Source organism: Neopelma chrysocephalum, unplaced genomic scaffold (assembly GCF_003984885.1).
Source record: "Neopelma chrysocephalum unplaced genomic scaffold, ASM398488v2 Primary Assembly neopelma1_321, whole genome shotgun sequence".
Taxonomy (NCBI): domain Eukaryota; kingdom Metazoa; phylum Chordata; class Aves; order Passeriformes; family Pipridae; genus Neopelma; species Neopelma chrysocephalum.
This window is the reverse complement of record NW_020897984.1, coordinates 235,843-255,345: the sequence shown is the minus strand read 5'-3', so window position 1 is coordinate 255,345 and position 19,503 is coordinate 235,843. Positions and strand designations below refer to the sequence as shown.

Genomic DNA, 19,503 nt, shown 5'->3' with positions numbered 1-19,503 from the left:
CGCTTTTTCAGAGCTGTTTTCCTTCCCTGGACAGCAGAAATACCTGCCCAAAGCCCTCTCTCCTGCCATGGTGAGAGCCATGAGCTGCACCTGCACGGGCTGAGGGGGTGATGGGTCTTACCGGTTTCACTGGGATGGAAGAACCCCTGCAGGACGTGGCGGTCTGGAAAATGAACTCTCAGCACGACCTAAACCAGAGGCAAAGCACACTGGGTCAGTGGTTTATGGCTGCTCTGGAACACCTGTCCTTGGCTTAGAATCTGCAACTTGGTGGGTTTGGGTTTGTTTTTTTTTAATGGCTAACAGTGCTGTGCAGCTTCTCAGGGAACAGGGGCTGTCTGGCTTTCAAAGGGGGCAAGAGAGCCCATCTATCAAAGTACTGTGATGTACAATGAAGCAGCACTCAGACATCAGGAGCTCCCTGTGCTAAACAATGCATAAACAACACAGACAGTCCCTCTTGGACAGGTACAGACAGTGCACCAGCATTCTAAAGTGTCCACAGCAGCAGGAATCCTCTTGCCATACCTCTGAAGTAACTCACACCATTCTATTTTCAGCATTGGTCAGAAAGCACTTAACTTGAGAACTGCATTAGGATCATATTTACAGAGTAAAATAAATCCACTTGTAACATCAAATCATTTAACTTTCAATGAGACACTAACAAAATGTCTACAGAGGAGAGGCAGGTAGGAAAACTCAGTCACACAGACTGATGTGTGCACAACAGAAAGATTTTGAAACATCTGGAACAGAACAGAAGGAGCTACACTGCCTGTCACTCAAGCATGATAGCTGACTTCACAGGGCACAACTGTTATGCAAGTCCCACAAACAACTAACAGGGACAGGAATTTGAAAAGTCTTCCTATAAGCAGCTTAAGAGCCTGTTGATCACAACTGAATCCCAAAGTTACTCAAACTTCAAGTCTGGACTAGTCAGAGAGGGAAAAAGAACAAATATTACCTTTGGGTAACGCTCCAACTTCTCCTTCAGCTGAGATTCCCTCAAAGACTTTGTCATCAGTGGAGCCTCTTCCAGGCGTTTCCTAGAGACATGGGAAGAAGACAAGTTGTCACTTCTGTAATTTTATGATGTATTTTTAGTTTATTAAGATAGTGTCCTTAAGGTCCAAGCAGGGCTGATGAGAACTGCTCAACTGTTCCATGCATCTCTCATAGCATTTTCCCCATCTCCTGTGGTTCTTATCCCAAAATCTCATATATGAAACTATTGAGCATCAGCACCAATACCAGATAAAATTACTTTTATTGTACAAGTTTGAAAATAAGTTCTCTACAACAGCTGCCAGAAAAGATCTTAAGAAGAGGAGGGGAAAGTTTGTTTAGACTACTCAAAAAGAGATTAATCCAATAAAGCAGAGACTAAAGTTGGACATGATTATTCCAGGGAGGGAGAAGAGCTACTGAAGTTAAAAAACAATACTGGCACAAGAAATTAATAAGTATTACTTAGCAACAGGGAAACAAAATAAAAATGAGAAGTTTCATTCAAGAAGATCCTTCAAGAACTGGCATGTAGACTTTTAGGTGTGCTAAAAGAAATATTGGGTGCAAAATAAAAGTCTACCTGCATTTAAGATGAAACTAACTTTAAGAAAATAATTACATATTTCCCCGTAAGTAATGAAATTAGCTTAGACCCAACAGATCCCATGTTCAGCTTCAGTCCCTTCTCTTTGCACTTAATTCTGAATAACCAGTCTGTAACTTGCCTTTATTTTTATCGCTGGCTGTAAGGGGAAAAGGGATTACAAGCATCAGCACATTTGAAAATTAGGTCTTTTTTGAGGGGCCTATATTCCAGTAACCCCCAACCAAATTGACTTTAAATTTGTACCACTAAATACTCCAGACCCACAAGCAGCAGAGCAATTTTCAGGCCAATCTATGTACTCATGTGGATTTCAGTGGCCTGTGGGAAAAAATGTCAGCTCCAAGTAAAGAGTTCAACTCAGACCAGGTTACAGTGTAAAGAAGACTGTTCAAAGTCTTGGAGAATTATTGTCATGTTTAAAGGAATGCTATGACCCACTTTAAATACATTCATGAAATTAATTTCTTTAAGGAACATAGAGACGGCAAAATGCTGCTGTGACTGGAAGGCCAGTTTATCTTAATCTGAGTTTTTATCCAACTGGAGTTCAATAAAGTAAAACCATGAATATTTGAAAGCAAGCTACTTGAACAGTGAGATACATAGTTAGTCAGCTTCTTATACTTCCTTTGTGTGTATGTTTCTGTTCCAAACATTTTCAGGTCTTGACTTGTGGCTAAGTCTGATTTTGCTTTATTTCTTTTTAGCTAATGTCTCAAAGTTGGTCTTCTGATGAGGTCTAATAAATGGTTAATTCTGTTACCTAAAATACAGGGTCTTTCTTACTGGCCAAAAATGCAACAAGCTCTGCTGGTCACTGTTGCTCTGTTCAACAACAGCACACAACACAATCTCACAACAGAAAGGGAACTTGCCTCTCACTCTGCAGCTGTGCCAAACGTTTCCGTACATCATCCACTGTGACTTCAAAGAATTCATCAGGAAGCTCTTCCGGGCCATCAGGAAGTTGTTCCAGTAGGTCTAAGTGACACACAAGGGGCTCTCGTTCTACAAGCTACAGAATAAAAATGAGCTTCAATTACTTTAAAATGCACTGGTTTGCTTATCCTAAAAGGTTCCTGAAAAAGAGTAAAAGGACTGTGTTTGCAAACTGAAATACAATCACTAGTGTGGAATTCCTGGCACTCAGATCAGACAGACAGAGAGGTTGTCAGTGCTGTCATTCTTTACAGCTGATACAGCCTTGGGCACAATCCCCCTCCCAACAGCAGCAGGGATCTCTACTGCCAGGTGAGTAGCTGGCTGCTCTCCACTGTCAGTACAGGAAACTCAGGGTAATAACCTCAGCAGTCACCCAAGGTAAGGAGAGAGAACTCCTTTTCAGGGAGTGCCTCTCCACCTACAATAAAATGGTACTTTGTGGCCGAACCACACTCCTAGCAAGTTACAAGCACTCAGAAATGACTATCCCAAAACCTTACCTGACCTCTCTGCTCTGCTCCAAACCTCTTTCAGTATGTAACCATTTCCTTGCCACTCTACAGGCAGCACACAACTTACACAGGTGCTATCCTTCATTCTACAGACTATAGTGTCCTTGGAAGCTTTTCCATCCACCACGCACTCCTGGCTTGCATTGTGTCTTGTGTTGTCTTTGCTTCACATTCTCCTGCCACAGAGCCAACAGCCAGGGCCCACTCCTTTTCTCCTTACTCTAGAGAACAATCCTCTGCTTTGGTGAGATAGTTTTTGACCTGTTCAGTTTTTGACCTGGCAGCCTGGCTGCCTGCTCCCCTGGCCTCCAGAGCCTAGAGCTGGGTGTCATGATGACAAACCTTCCAGCAAAACTATGGCCTGGCCTAGGACTGTGGTTGCAGTTATGAAAAAAACAAAACAAAATAAAAAAAAGCCAACACCAAGACCCACAACACCAAAAAAACCTAAATCAAAGCCCCAGCCACTTAGACCAAGGTGTCCTATTTGCCATCTCTGCAGGCAGCAGGACATTATGGATCCCTCCCCAGGAAAGGTTATGTGCTCACTGCTCTCTCTTACGCCCAAAGCAGCAGCTGTGTCTGTGTGTGAATACAAACCATGACCAGAGTCAAGCACACAAGAGGCAGTTACACCTCCTGGCTCTCACACAAGTCAAGCTTCCTAAATTCCAAAACGGTGTAAAGGCACAAACATACAGAACAGCACACTGAAGGCTACAGGAGATGAAGGGAGGACACAGCCCGTGGCTGAAGAGGCCCATAGGAACAAAAACTTTGGTAGTTAATCCAGCATTTCTTCCCAGTCAGCTGTCAGCCTAACACGGCTGTAGGCTCTGTGAATGAACCCACTGCCCATTTCTTCTCCCCTCATTCCCTCATACACTCTTTCCAATCCTAATTAACACTCCTCCCTCCATCCAGTCTCCCTTCCCCCAGGCCCCTTGGGAACAGGAATCTTCTCAATTGTCAAAAGCACAACACAAATTACAAGGCAATGTTCACTCTACTTGTGGGCACTAAAGGGTAATTTGAGAAATTAAAAGAGCGAGGTTGTGTGGGTGGGACCATTGGCTACTTTTAGAAAGTTGAGCAGGGTCAGCCCTAACCAGCGGGTGAAGGAGCCTGATTGCAGCTTTCCCGGGGCCCAGGGAGGGGGAGGTGCCCAGAGCTGCAGAAGGGACCCCAAGCACCCAGGACCACCCTCTAGGAAGGAGCCTTGCTGCCCCATGATCCAGTGAGGGCACATCTACATCAGAGGCCAGAGAATTAATCAGGCCTCCCCAATAACCAGGTATACTTTAATCTCCTCAAACAGGTTCAAGTTTCATTTCATTCTAAACACCTCCTGAAACTGGACTTCTTCCCAAAAAAACCCCAAACTCAAAAGACTGAGGAGGCATATCCTATGGCATGTTGTGAAGGGTGTTGGGATATGATGGAGAGAACTCCCAAAATCTCCATTAACAAATCCTAAAGTTACTGTTTAGTAATGGCTCTAACAAGCACTTCAGCAAATCCCAACAGCAGCAGGTTTCCCCAGGGAAAAGGCCAACCCCTGTTCAGACCATGGTGACAGCTAAAGACTGCCACCAAGGCACAGAGAATCACCACATGGCAGAGGGCAGACACATTCCAGTCCTAAGTGTTCACTCCTCTTCCTTGCTATGGGCTCCAGAAGTCCTAAAGTGCAGAATCCAAAAACCAACTTCCCACAACGATTACAAAAGAGGCTCCACGAACACCAAGCCACTTCCCAGCCCACTGCACAGCCAATGTTTGCTGCAACTGTAACGAGAGGTGAGCATCTCCTGTAACAATAAATGGCCACCACATGGATGTTCTACCTGCCATTATGTAACCTGGAAGAAAGCATGCTGTGAGCTTTGCTGTCCTATTTCTGTCAGACATCTCTTCCAAGAGCCAAAGATGCTGCGTTAAGGTTTGGCAACTTCCTTCTTCAAAGTCTATACTTCTCCTACCAAAGCTGAGATGTCAGGCCCTTTCCACGATGAGGCTGAAGCCACACGTTCGCAGCAGTGTTTATGTAAGTGCAGCCTACACGACACAACCAGGTGTCAGGAAGAATGCAATTCACCCTGCAGTCACCACTCTGGACCCAAGGGAGCAGGTAAGCTGAGGAAAACTTTTATTTCATTTTGGGTGAAGTAGTGGCTATAGTGCTTTCCACAGCAGCAAGCTCTCCCCAGCGACCCACTTCCTCCCCACCACCTCTGGGAGCCCTAATCTCCTGGGGAATCTGGTGTAAAGTTACTTTCTAATAATTAACGTTCTGACATCAAAGTCAGCACGCAGCTGTCTGTAAACCATCTTTAGCCCAAGAAACGAAGGGACGCCGGCACAGATTTTATCCAGCCTCTCTCTTCAGCTTCAAAAACCACACACAGGCAAGCATTAATGGGAAGATTCCTTTACAAAAATGGACCTTTGATGTTTAAAAATAATTTGTTTTGTTTTGGGTTTTTTCCTCAGGACTGAAAAGGGACAAAAAGCAGATGCCATGTGGCTTGCCCTGCTTGGCTGTTGACGCTGAGAGTAAGGAGAGCAGAGGATGGCAGGAATGGAGGAGGGAACAAAATGTAATCAATCAGCAGCAAAAGCACCAGAGATCAAAGGGCTTGAAAGCAGCCGTCAAAATCACATGCTGTTTAACACAAGGACAGAACCCCCCCAACAGAATCTGCAGCTGCTCCCAAAGCTGTTTTCAGACTGGAAGGGCGGCTGGCTCCAGAAGTGCCTCCGAGTGGTTTGAACTGGACTAGGATTCTGAGAAAGACACCAGTTCATCAGAGTCCTTCAACCACCAGCACTCAGCCCGTGCCCAACACCACAGCTCCACGTCAGGCTGTGAAGTCAGTGAAATGATGGAGGAGTTCTGCCCTCCAGCCAGCGTGCAGAGAAGCATGGGCGACAAGACTGGTGAAGGATACCAGCACAAACCCTCACACTGCTCCCTCCCCTCCCAGACACAACGGAAACTCCTCCTTTACAAACCACTCACAGGTGAGAGTGCAACTGAAACAAGCAACACATGAGACTGGACAAGTCACCCAGCCTACTGTTTAGTTCTCCAAGCTCAGGGTCTATTCTAAAATGTGAAATAACACTGATTAGATGGACCCAAACATGTTTCTAATATACCGAAATATTCACCACTGGGTTGGCAAGGCCTCTTTCTGTTACTTGTGCAGTTCGTAACTGCTCCAGAGTCCTTCCAGGGTCTGGTTTCTGTTCCTAAACAATTCAGAACTCATCAAGAATGAACTGCAATCACAAAGAAGTCAACCAAGGTGGAGTCTCTACATCAACAAGAAAACATCCACAGTCTTGCTAAATTCCTCCTGGACTGAGCTCTCTTTGAAGCTCCCCAGGCATCCTTTATTTCTACTTATAGTTTTTCACTATTCGATCCTGGCTGGATCAGAACCAGAGAAGAATTCAAACCTCCAACTCTACAAGGTACCAAAGAGGTAGAAACAAGGAAGGGGATCTCTGAAGACGAAAGCAGCCACAGGAATGATGTGTGCAGTGAAGGAGCAAGGAAAGATCTGGTCACTGAGAACACACTTCTATAAGCAAGCAGAAATACAGAAGGAAAAGGATGAAAGGTTTCTGCTTCATCTGCAATATTAAGAAAACTAAATCAATGACCAAACTCTGCTCATCTTTAGCAAAACTACACATGAGATTTTTAAGAGACAAACAAGCACCCAGGGCTCAGGTGACAAAGTGGGCATTTGTTCATGAAATTTGCATGAATTTCGAGGCACAGAGGTGTAGGCTCTCCTGGACTGTGATTTAATGCAGCTGTGTTGTTTCTATTTGAACCACTCATCAAGGATACCTAAAGGTTTAAAGTTTTGCTTGCCTCTGGACAGCAAATTCTTAAGCTCACATCCTTCCTATTTCCTACTTCCTTACTGAACTCAGGCAGAACTGTATGTCACCAAGGTACCTAACCCTATGACATGGGGAAAAAAGGCCTAAATCTGGAAACATCTTTCTCCTCATGGGAGCTCAGGCAAGGCAGGATAAAGAAAAGCCCTCATTGCCCAAACTGCAAACATGTTTTCCCTTACCTGTTCTCGCTCCTTTTGAAATTCTTGGCTGTTCTTAGACTTCTTTGGCTTAGAAGGGCCTCCAGGGCTGGAAAAAGTTGTTGGCATCTTTGAAGATGGCATATCTAACCCAAAAGATGGTGTAGCTACAGAAGAATCCCCCAGATGCTCTCCATCTCCAAAAAAAGGAACAAATGGGGTATGTTGGGGCTCTGAGGGAGGCCGCAGCTCCTCCAAGCTAGCATGAGTTTCTTTAGTCGAGTCTTGCTTGTGTGTGCTGCTGTTTAAAGACATGGCCACATCCCTGTGGTCCAAGTCCTTTGGGAATGTGGTTGCTTGAGGTAGGAGCACATCCTCTGCTCCCTCCATAGAGCGTGGCCTCACTGTTGGCTCGTTACAAGGCACCACGGCGCCCACAGCTTCCTCCTGACCAGATGAACTGCGCTTCTTCATGACAACTCTTTAAGAAGACACCAACAGGAATAAAAATAAAATCACAATTCTAAGAGTATTGCCCTCCCCATTCTCAATGTGACCGTGACACAAAGGCAGCAGCTGATTCAAATGCACCCCTGATTTAACAATTTGCTTCTTCCAGACACTCACAGAGCACAACCTCCAGCTGCTGTGAAGGGAGGGGTAGGGGACCAGGGGGTTGTGCAACAAAACAGAACAGGAACCTGCTTCACCAGAAGAAAACTGTCTTCCAGGGAAAAACAGCAGTCAGTTGTAAAGCACAGCTTCTAATCACTCCTGCCTTCTGTAAATACTGCAAGGAGCTGGCCAGGAGATTATAGAGAGGTTGCCCCTGTCCCCACCTCACCCCCCAACAGACAGCAGGAACTGCAGGGGCTGGGAGTTCAGTGCCTGAGATGCAGAGCAGGGAAGAATGAAGTGGTAGCTGATTGCCCTCTCAGAAAGACTTTTAACTTTGAATTGTCTGTTCCAATCACAGAAGAAAAAAAAAAGAAGAAAAAAAAAGAAAAGAAACAAACAAGCTCTTTTAATCTGCACATGACTAGTCAGTGCCAGCATCTGCAGCTGTGGGAAGCACATCTGGGCAGCAGTTTGAGATAAACAGGCAAATGCAATAATTACTGAATGCCACAATGTTTGTAGTTTTCAAATTTTTTTGCCCCTTTTTTTGGTATTTGAAACAAAATAAATTCACCACCAGAGTGGAAAGGAAAAATAACGAGGCCAAACTTTGCTCCTCCCAACCTGACAATGGCACTGCCTCCAGTCAGGCCAAGCGACTTCAGTGTTGTCTTCTCCAGGGCATCTTTTCCTGATATCTGCAACAAAACAAAAGGAGAGTAATTATGGCCACTGCTTGCCCAGGAAATCACATAGAGTGCTCTTTCTAGAAAGAACCTGTATCAAAAGAAGCACCACACAGCACCAGAAACAGATCAAAACTCATTCTTTCTACAGTTCTAAATCAGACCTGAATCTGTATTCACCTATACTGTTTTACCAAATTCACAGCTTATTAAGTGATCTCAAGGGAAGATGACCTACGTATATTTCTGTCCCACACGCACACCCAAATGGGATCAAACTACAGCAAAGCATTACTTTTACAGCAGGAGTTAGACAGGCAGCACCTCAGAGCTGCAGGACAGCCGACTTCCTTACATACACCTCCCATCTGCCTGCAATGACCTGTTCCAGAATAAAGACAATCTGTCCACAGAGGTCAGTGGGAAGTGAAGGGGACAGCCAGGGAGAGCAAATTCCATAATACGCACATACAAAATATTAAACAAAACTTTAATAGCAGAAGATCAAAACACAGAGAAAAGCAAATATTTATTAAAATGAAACCACTGTTTTGACTCAAGCTTTAAAAGAAGTTGGAAAGAAAAACACAAACAGGTCATTGAGCTCATTTTATGGGCTCAGAGATCTCAACGGCCCAGGGTTGTGTTCCAAGAGAGCTTTTTTCCACACAGACACGTCATGCTTTGAAAAGACCAACATTTTTCTACTTCCCCTCTCAAGAAAGTTCAAAAGAAACACTTTCCAGGTTGGAAAGTAGAGCTAAGTTTTTTCTTATTTTTTAGGGTTGACAGCTGAGAGGCCTTTGCTGCCTTACCTCATCTCGCATGTAAATACAGACTGGAGAGAATTCACCATGCTGTTCCATCAGCTCCCTGCAAGAAAGAGCAAAACACTGCAGCATCTGCACAACAGCCCACCCCCTCCAAAACCAGTGCAGAGGAACGGTACAAAGTGAAATCAGCTGGCAATGCTCTCCTCCATTTTCCTCCAGCAATAACCATTACACAGTTCACAGGATCTCTCTTAGACATTAGATAAAGAATTTGCTCCAATGCATTCACTTTTCCTTAAACACAGCCTAAAAGTTTAACAACAAAGCAGAAATAATTAAAGTTAATTCACAAATTAGTTGATCTTACTAGATAAATTTGAGCTCATCATTCTTCGTGTGCCTCAGTATGGAATTTGGACATGACTTAATTACACTTGCTCTTTTTAATCCCTTATCTAAGTTAAAGTCTTCTTTACTGTTTACAGTCACTGAACTTTCCCTGGGGAGAGGTCCATTTCTTTCCACATATGCACAGCAACAAATAGAATTAAATACTGCTCGAAAGCAAATAAACTGTGGACAAAGAGTTTGCCTTAGTGTCAGTTTAAAAAAGAAAAAAGAAAGTAAACAAACAAACAAAAAAAGGAACAGCAGAAACTTCCAGATTCTGGAGACCATGGAGAAAATAAAGGCAAAGGAAAGGCTGTCACTCTAGACAAAGTGAAAATCAACCCATATTTAAGCATTTCAGAGACACAGGACACATATTAGCAATGATGCAAACTTCTGACACGCCATCTGCAGAGGAAGACATAAGTGAAGATCATCATTAAAACAGGGAAAAACCAGTAAGATGCTACTCTTTCCATTTTCCTCTAGATAACAATTCTGAGGCATTCCAGTAAAAGAGAAGCTTTACTGTATATTCACTTGATCAAACACAGAAGATGGACAGGGAAAAGACAATCACTGCCTTTTTCATAGCAAGTCTCAGTTCTCATGTAGTCAAGATGATGTGATTTCAAAAGGAAGAAAAAAAGGATTGGCACGTGCAGCAAGAAAACCTCAGATGTCTGTAGAAATGTAAAAAGAGCCTTAAAGAATTAACCAGTACATTATGCTGAAGCACTGAAACCAGTGAGAGCATTAGATCCAACACCAGAAGAAACTCTCTTTCATGTTGGTCTCCACTTCAGCAAAGTGAAACTCAAACTGAAATCAGCTGAGAACATGGTAAATCATGACATTAAGGAGAATAGTTTGCTTCTCACTCCAAGCATACCAATGGTAAAAAGTGACTAGGAAAACACTGTCCACCCCGAGACAGTGGTGGTTTGGAAAGAGACTTGGCTGAATTCTCACAAGCATTTTTTTGAGAAGCTTCAGATTCAGACATTTCAACCCAGCTCAGCCTGGGTAACTACAAAAGGTGAGAATGTTGCCCCAGGATATTCCCCATCAACACAATGAGAACTGATGAGGTTTATCCTTCTCCTTACACCCCAGCAGCTCTCGTTGGCACATTGTGTCCCAAGCTCCCTGCCCTTGCAGTTACACCAGGATATCCCTTGGTAGGGAGCAGTCTGTGCCATCTGCACTGCGACAGCTGGTTTATCATCAAACACAAAACACCTGCAGCTCTTCCTCAGGGTGAACTTCGCTTGCTCTTACTGATCTCTGCAGTCCAGTCTCAGGGAGGGAATGGCTTTCCACTCACCCCACCAGGAAACCATCACCCAGCACCCGGGACTTGAAGAGAAACCACCTCTCTGCAAAGCAGCTGAGGAAATCCCCCTGGCAGCCCAGGAACACCACACATCCTTGCTCAGCTCCTGAGGCCTCTGCAGCCAGTTCCTGAGGTTCACAGCTACTTAACAACAACAACTTTGTCAATATTATATCACTTAGTCTTTCTGTTATGTCCAAAATACTTCACAAAGGAGCTGATTAAAAGAATATATATATATACAATCAATGTCTTACACCATATTGTAACACAAAACTATTTAGCCCAGCACAAAGTGACAAAAGAAACTGAATGGGGAGGGAGTCAACCGGCCTATGGAGCAGAAAATGAAGAGAAGTAGCCATTAAATTCCACGAAAATTCATCAAGGACATTTACACTTAGACTCAAAACTCAGCTGCAATGATATGTAAGTGAAACAGCTGCAACCAGAAGTCACTCAGGACTGAAAGAACCACTGCAAAATTATGATACCCAATCCTTGAGTAATTCTCAAGAGCGAGAGAAGATCAAAGACTTCCAGATGGAGGATGTGGGGGAGCAAACCTGTTAAGCACAGACCAGAACTAAGACTTCTGTTTGGTTTAATTGTAGCAGTCTATATGCCATTTTGATCAAAAGGTTAAAACTCAAAAGCTTGCAACACCACAGTGGTATGAGTCACAGAGAAACCCAGAGGTAGCAAATGCAAACTGAGCAACCTGTAAAACCAGTCCTGAGGGTCAGATCTAGTTTGGGAAAGTCAGGGGCTGAGAACTACTTCCAGACCAGCTGCAACACATCCCAAAGAGTTTATAGTCCCAAGGCACCATTCTTTCAGAGCAGTTCTCCCAGCCACAACAAATCCTATTGTGCAGACAGTGACAGACACACCAGTGCATCCAAACTACTACATTCAAGCTTCAGACTATGAAACACAGTTAACTTTCCAACGCAAGGTGAACAACCAAACCAACACCAGAATAGTCTGGCTCCATTTGTAGTTCCACAATTAGTTATTCTCTGTCAGGGACAGAAAGCCCTACACAATGCTCTGCAGGAATCAAGAGATTAGGTTTCTCATACAAAGGAGCATAATATTGTGATTCAAGACTCAGACTCCAACCTCCCTCTCTCCTCTGGCAGCAGTACCCGAGTAAGTTCCCAAGGCCAATGCCTGATGACGAAAGGCAGAAAAAAAATCTTGTCTTTATTGGAAAATTGGAACAAAAGATCACCAAAGAGACTGGCCTTTAGCACACCATAGCAGGCTACTGTGCTCAGACTTCTCCAGACAATCCAGGAGAGATACTCATCTCTACCTCATTTCCAATGGGTTTTGCTTCCAATTAGGATCAGCTGTATCCTTACAGGAATCCTCAATAACAGTGCACAGAAGATAAAGGACTGCTGAAACACGGAGAAACAGTACAGAATCACAGAAATGGCAGACAGAACAGCCCAGAGGAAAAAAAGCTTGAACCTCAAGCTGCCTATCAGGAAAGGTGCATGATCACCATTCAGGAGAAAAGAATCTGAGGCACAATGGAACATGCCCTCACACCAAAGACCCACAGGAGAGCAAGCCAGTTTGACTTACAGAATCTAGTTTCATTCACTTTTCCAAAAAATGCTTTCCACTTCAATCCAAGCAAATCTTTGAGTCGTCTTCTAAAAATGTATGGAAAATATCTAAACCTAATGAATGACACCACAGAATTAGTGAAGAGTCACAATTACTATCAAAGATGTCTCTGAGTGTCCAGAGTGCAATCATTCCCATGTACAAGAGCCCACAAAGCTGCCAGGCAGGCAAGAGTGGGAGACAGAAAGGCAGCAGCTCTCCCAGGCCTCACGCTCAAAGAGCAGATGATGCTGTGCACTCAACCAGCCCCTGCAGCACAGACTCCAGGCAAAGATCCCCAGAGACTTGTTTTTGTCTAACTCTTGGAAGCTCCTCCTCCAGCTGCTGCTAATCCATTACATGCACCCACTGAGGGGAAGCACACACATCAAACACACTGTCCTCTCTTTGATGTGCTCCTCTTCAGAAGGGGAACGGCAAGCAGATTAGATTCCTTCATGTAGTGATCTGACAGGGCCTGTAAACATCTTGTGCAAGGACTGCCGCATGCTGAGAGGAGGAGCAACCCTACAATAGCTTCCAGACCTTCTTCAGATCCAATTAGCCGAGATGGACGCTGGAAACCCAGGGGAAATTCCAGTGGATTTAGAATACTTCCCCTCACGCACTTAGAGCAGCTGAGCATTCCAGGAAAATGTCTCCAGTTGGAAAGTCCAAGGAAGGATTCAGCAAATATCAACAATTAGCTGACTAGTTAGTCTATGTGAATCCAAACACACTGAATAGCAGCTCAGCCCATGAAATCCATGAAGACAGCAGCAGATCCAGCTTGTTCTGTGACTAAGTCACACACAGCACCTTTGCTGCTTGTTAAACTTAATCAAAAGTTTGCAAAGTCCATCCAAACACCTCAGCTCAGCTTCAAGAGGGCAGAAAACAGCAGCTGTGTTCTGAACTAGTTAAGAATGCACAGCACAGTGCAGCAGTTAGAAGCTTAAGAGCAGCATGTATATTAACTAGTAGTATTACAATAACCTGTAAACAATAAAACCACTTCAAAAGAGCAAAATTATATAAAAAGCTCAAAATTTAAACCAAATAAATAGTCAACTAATGTGTGAGAAAGCCACACAAGGGCTATTTGTCACTGTCAATTATTAACACCCCCACCAGTCCAGCAGTCCCCAAACTGCAACAGGCACTCCTCTCCTCCCAGAGGGCACAAAGGATGTAGGAAGGGACAAGAGGGGACTTAAAACACTTAGGAAAATCATACCTGTGCTTTCTAGCCTACCTCTTTCCTCAATTAAAAGAATTCTTTTCTCTCTAGCATTTACATGAAAACGGTTCCTTTTGACTTCTATCCTAAGTCACAGTGCAGACCTAGTCCCTAACAATTAAAAATAGAATGGCTGTCACAGCTTCAAGGTTTCATCTTCCAAGCCGTGAGAAAAGAACTGTCTTTCTTTGAGAAAAGTTTATCAGCTTGACATTTCAAAACAATACAGTGTTTTTAATTCAAAACTCAAGAGATAACACTGAATGTAGACTGGACTCAAATAATAAGATTTCTAACCCATGTACCTACTCAATAAATGTAGAACCATAAATTCTTCCATTTAAGCAGGATCTAATCACTCTTTTGAAGATTCCACATTAGCCTGCTGAGAGCTCCAGATTTCCCTGAAGAACTTGCACAACAGCAAGCCTCAAGAGCAACAGCAACTCATTGAAGAACCAGCTGCACTACAGGGAACCGCAGCACAGAAATACTGGGGATCAAGATCATCCAGGCTGGCACCTCACCTCTGGCAGCAACTTGACTTCAAACATGTTTGTGTAAAAGGCAGCTGGGGCAACATATCCCAGTTTAGTATAGTTGCTTCACAGCTTTAGCAGTTTGTTACAAGTTTATGCCCGGAATCAGGAGTGCTACTGCAGGATTAAAAAATAATAATAAAACTATGGAGTGTCAAATCTGAAAGAGCAAGGACAAGGCAAACATATCTGTAATAAAGGAGGAACCACAGTCAAATGACGCAAACCCTACACATCTGAAGGATTCAGCTGGATCACCATAACAACAAGTAACTACTGCCATGTAGAGATCCATCCAAACAAGAATTTTCTCACTGCTTTGCTCACCTGATTTTTGCAAAATGATTGAGAAGTTCCCACAGAGTCTGTTGGCAGAGGAAGGTGTCTTGCAAACGGGAGCCATCATCTAGCTGTAATGCTATCCGAACCTGCTGGAAAAACACAGTGAATTCATCTGAAAATTGAATGAAAACTTTTTTAAAGTATTTCAGTGCTCCTTGTCCATATGTGCAGGCATTCTGGCCTGAATTCTAGTTGGTTGGGATGGACTTCTCCTGAGCATGAGGGAGGCCATCCTGGAAAACTAACCAGCCTTCAGGGGCCCCTCTTCCCTGTCATATCTTGAACTGGAACATGTTCAGAGAAAAGCCAGTGCAAACATCCCAAATAATGTGTCATCATGAGCAACTAAGATGTTCTGTTTTATACCAGATGAAACTTTACAGAAAGGACCTTCACACCTATATAAAACAAATACCAGTAATGCAGAAAGGACTGATGCAGCTGCACAACTTAAAACACCAACACAGAGCTCTGTCCACTTTGGCATCAGTTTGCAGAACAACTTCCCTGGGGCAAAACAAGCAGAGTACTTGCACATCCACACAGAGAAAGCATGAACAGTCCCCATCAATCCCTGCATTACTGAAGACCCAAACAACCGTTACCAGTGCAACAAAACAACACTTGCAACTCACTAATGCTTTCTAACCACCAAATTTGACATGCAATACGAGAGTGAAGTAGCAAAAAAATCTCAAAAATAATTCTGGATGTTCAGTTATCAAGTTCTTGAACACCTGCAGAAAAAGGCCAGGGCCAGCTAGCTGCCTATTTTAACAGGCCTTCTCCAACCTGGAATGTGAACATCCGTGTTCATTAGCTGGTGCTACGTGCACTTCAGAGAACTGCTTCCCCACTTCTCTCAAAAAAAAAAATCCAAAGTATTGCTAAAATGAACACATGCTGGGCTCAGTCCCGAAGAACTTCAAACTTCTGACTGTCTCAAGGGAAAAGTCTAGCAGGTGACCAAGAGATGGAGAATGGCAGTGCACTTCAGGTGGTTTTTTGTTTTTGTTTTTGTTTTTTACCTTTTAGAGAATATTCAGCCTTCTCCAGAACGTCTAACTCTTAGGTTTTCCCAATTAGCTCACTTGCCTAAAGAAAAATCCTAAAAAAACCCATAGCCACTAGATGGAACCTGGTTTCTCCAGTCAACTACAGTTTTCTGAAGTCCACAGAAGCTGGCCTTATTCCAAAGCCTGAGAAAGACATTAGCCCAGGACAGCCAAAGACACTTTCTTTCATTCTGTGTTTTCACATGTCCCTACCAACACACTCAGTCAGCCTCACTGTGAGTGCAAGATGTGTGTGCAAGCAGGAGGGCACAGGGGGAGAGAAAGAGAGGGAGATGGGAAAACAGACACCACACACTCAGCAATCGACTGTGATTTCCACAGAGGAATATGTTTGTCATCTGTCTCAGCTCCCACCAATCCTCACAGGACTGCAAATGTTGATCTGCTGGAGACAGGAATTTTTCTGCATAAAGGAAACAGTGGCATCATTAACAACGAGCCAACAGAACAATGTCGTTTCATCCCACCACTAACACAACCTCCTGGTTCCTCCTACGTGGGAGACAAGCCTTAGATTATTCTCAGCAACAGCAGAGTGATGACAGCTGACATCACCATTCTGTAAGAATGCAGCCCAGAAACTCAGACTACCAGTTGCATCAGTTGTTGAGCGACAGTTCAAAGCTAAACATGTCACGAAAGTCCTATTCAGTCAATTAGAAAAGTCTCTTTAAAGACCCCAAGCGCTACTTAAAATAATAGAGACCAGTGACCATTATCATCTAAGTTTACAAACATTTAAACAAAAGGCTGACAACTTTAACACAAGAGCTGAACTCATGGTTGCCTGCCATCACAAGTGGAAATTGTTCCATTTTTCGCAAAAGAACTGTCTTACGGGAAACAATGTTTTCCACACGCAAAGGCAAATCCAAAAGCTTTCTATTTTTAAAATATCAAATTTGCTGAACAAACTCATAATTTATCGAAACGTGTACCCTGTTTCCAGGGTAACTGCTGTCACCAGAGGGAAGCACACCTACTTCCACACACATTGTCTTAATAGAAGATAGAATAATAGAAGACACAGAATCAGATTCATCCCAACATTACTGCACCCAGCCAGAATGACCAACTCTGCATCTCAACTGACACCACAGCCCAGTCACAGCCACCTGGCTGTTTTAAACTCCTTAGTCTTTGGCACGTGCTCCTTGTGACAGGGAATTCTTTCAGTCAATTGTTCTGTACCAAGTCTTTTCTCATACTGTGAAATTCTCCCAAGTGGAATCTCTGCTCAAGTTTGTGGGACAGTGACTCTGTTCAGGCTCCACCCTTCACACACACATTTGCTGCATCCTCTCACCCCCAGGACAAAGCAATGAGCACTCTGAGAGAAGACTCACTTCTGTAGATTCTTCTGCTGAACTACAACTAAATAGTAACAACTTACACTTCTATTAGCTCTTCTCTTTCAGGATCTAAAGTAGTGATTCCATGCTATAACCTCTCTCCTACAGTACACAGCCCTTCTTACCCTTTCTCATAATATAACTTCAGGGGGAAAAAAATAAAATCACTGTTTTCCTTCAGTACCTCTCAACCTCCCAAACTGGACACAAATGTCAGATAAAGTCATCACTGCGCCATTTCCACAGAAACACTTTCCTCTGGACGACAAACTCCATTCCATCACAGTCTTTCACTGAAAATTTTAAGCAGATGCTCCCAGTTTGTGGTATTTTTTTAACTAAAGACGTCATTTGAAGCACAAACTTCTTTCTACCACAAAGTCAGAAAGAAGGCATTAGTGCCAAAACAAAGAACATGGAGGTTTTACAGAGAAAAACATCAACATCAGTGACCCTAAAACTACATTGCACACCCACAGTGAACTAGAGCAGAGATTCCAAAGCTGCCTCATAACACAAAGTTCACATTTCAACATATCAGTTTCTCTCTGTGACAGCAACTGCCTACAACGAACACAACTAACTTGTCAGCTTGGCTGACAGACATTAAGAGATCAGCACCAACAGACCTGAAACTTTCATAAAAATTGAGAAACTCCTCCTGAGGAAGTCAGCAAGAAGAGTGATGACTGTCAGCAATAGACAAATTTTCATTCCTAGGCTACTTAAATAAGACCATACATCACTTTTATGACATAAAAAGTTCACACACATTAACACCTATGTGTCACTTTAACAGTTATGCCTCCAGCCATTACAGTGACAGGGATAGATTTTTACACTCCTAAATGTGGCAATAATTCCTAGAGAACACAGCATCCCTAAGCCCTTTTCAAATCATACTAAATAGGGACATTTGGCCACTGCTGAAGACAGCACATGTAACAAAAGACTCTAAAGCTGTGTGAACACACCATGACCAGCAATGCTGGGAAAGCAGCAAAAGAGAATTCTGTAAGAATTTGAGATTTAGTCAAAATCCAGAGGCAGACAACAGCAACTGAAACTGAAATTAGGAAAGGGAACTGAGTTAGTCATCAGTGATGCTTAAGTTCCTAGGCATCCACGATTACTAGTTTTTCAGCTCCCCAAATGAACCCATTCTCCTCCAACACACAGTTGGCACCACATGCTCATGCGGAACATAAGCAAAGACTTTCAACTACTAAATCACCACCTTCCACTGCACTTCAACCCATCTTCAGCTGGTCTCCTGCACAGGCATTGGCCACACTGAGCTGTGCTCTTGCTCATTAGACAGGATGGGATCATATCAGCAGAACCGGTAACCCAACAAATCCGGTCACATTGTGTAAACAAACATACCGTGGTTCCAGCTTCTGCTCTGTTAGTGACTGGCACCATCTCCAGCTTGGCATTGTTGGGCAGCCTGGCAAATCTCCATTGCAATGACAGGTCCAAAACACTCCTCTGAAACCTGAAGGAGAACATAGTCTTTGAACAACACAAAGTCCAGGTATTGAGCAAGAGAATTCCCCAGAGGCTGACTAGAAGCCGTGGAACATGATTCAACAATGGACAACTGGTAATTCAGAAAACAATCATCAACAAAAGCTATTCTGTTCACCAAAACAGCTGCAGTTTGTAGAGGTCACAGGGAAGATACCCAAATGTATGTTTCTTCTTAGGCTTTAAAGAGAGAAATAACAACTGACTACATAACCAAGCCCGGTTAAATACCAAGATACTCTTGTTTTAGTGCCACTCAGAGAAATGGCCTCTCGATTACGACACCATAAAGGCAGAGGGTCAAACCCCCAGGTAAGAGGGGAGACGAGCGCTGCCACTGTGCAACCTGGGTGAGGTTCGTGCGTGGGGCCGTGTCCGTGACACGGGGCCTCGCCTGTCAGCGGAACGTGGCACGGGGACATCGGGAGGCCCTGACCTGACCCTCGGTGTGCGGCCCGGCCCCCAGCTCCCACCGCCCGCTCGGCTCCGCCGGGCCCGGGACACCCCCGGGCGGGCCGCGGGTTCCGGCAGCGCCAGGCCCGGCCCGGCGGGCGGGGCCTCTCCCGGGGCCGCGGGCAGCCGGGCCCGGCTCCGCGACGTGACTCACTTGAGGCCGTACTCGCCGGGACTGCCGCCCTGCTTCCTGCAGACCTCCTCGAGGACCTGCGGAGAGAACAGAGGGTCACGGCCGGCCCGCGGCCCCGCCGCCCCGCCCTCCCCGCTGCGGACCCACCTGGAGCAGGACCGTGCCGGGCCCCACCCGCACCGTGACCCGCCGCCCGCTGGGCGCCAGCACCGACACCGCGGCGCCGCCCCCGCCCGCCGCCGCCATCTTCCGCCAGCGCCGGAGCCGCGCGGCCGGGGC

At 44.5% G+C, this 19,503-nt stretch overlaps 1 protein-coding gene and 1 long non-coding RNA gene across 2 annotated transcripts in view; one reads left to right on the top strand and one right to left on the bottom strand.

The window, feature by feature from the left end:
• The window catches only part of ASPSCR1 (ASPSCR1, UBX domain containing tether for SLC2A4), a 35,594-nt gene extending 16,091 nt beyond the window's left edge, over positions 1-19,503 (bottom strand). The window contains exons 1-10 of the mRNA XM_027705240.1: positions 19,372-19,503; positions 19,246-19,301; positions 18,495-18,606; positions 14,666-14,766; positions 9,253-9,310; positions 8,376-8,449; positions 7,176-7,614; positions 2,497-2,636; positions 971-1,052; positions 122-188 (exon numbers count right to left, since the gene is read on the bottom strand). Of these exons, the coding sequence (XP_027561041.1) occupies positions 122-188; positions 971-1,052; positions 2,497-2,636; positions 7,176-7,614; positions 8,376-8,449; positions 9,253-9,310; positions 14,666-14,766; positions 18,495-18,606; positions 19,246-19,301; positions 19,372-19,470 (1,228 nt within the window). The 5' untranslated portion in view covers positions 19,471-19,503. The remainder of the gene's footprint in view (positions 1-121; positions 189-970; positions 1,053-2,496; positions 2,637-7,175; positions 7,615-8,375; positions 8,450-9,252; positions 9,311-14,665; positions 14,767-18,494; positions 18,607-19,245; positions 19,302-19,371) is intronic.
• Positions 18,611-19,380, top strand: LOC113978360. Its single transcript, XR_003537544.1, has 3 exons — positions 18,611-18,714; positions 18,818-18,950; positions 19,288-19,380. It is a non-coding gene; the product is annotated as an uncharacterized LOC113978360 (long non-coding RNA).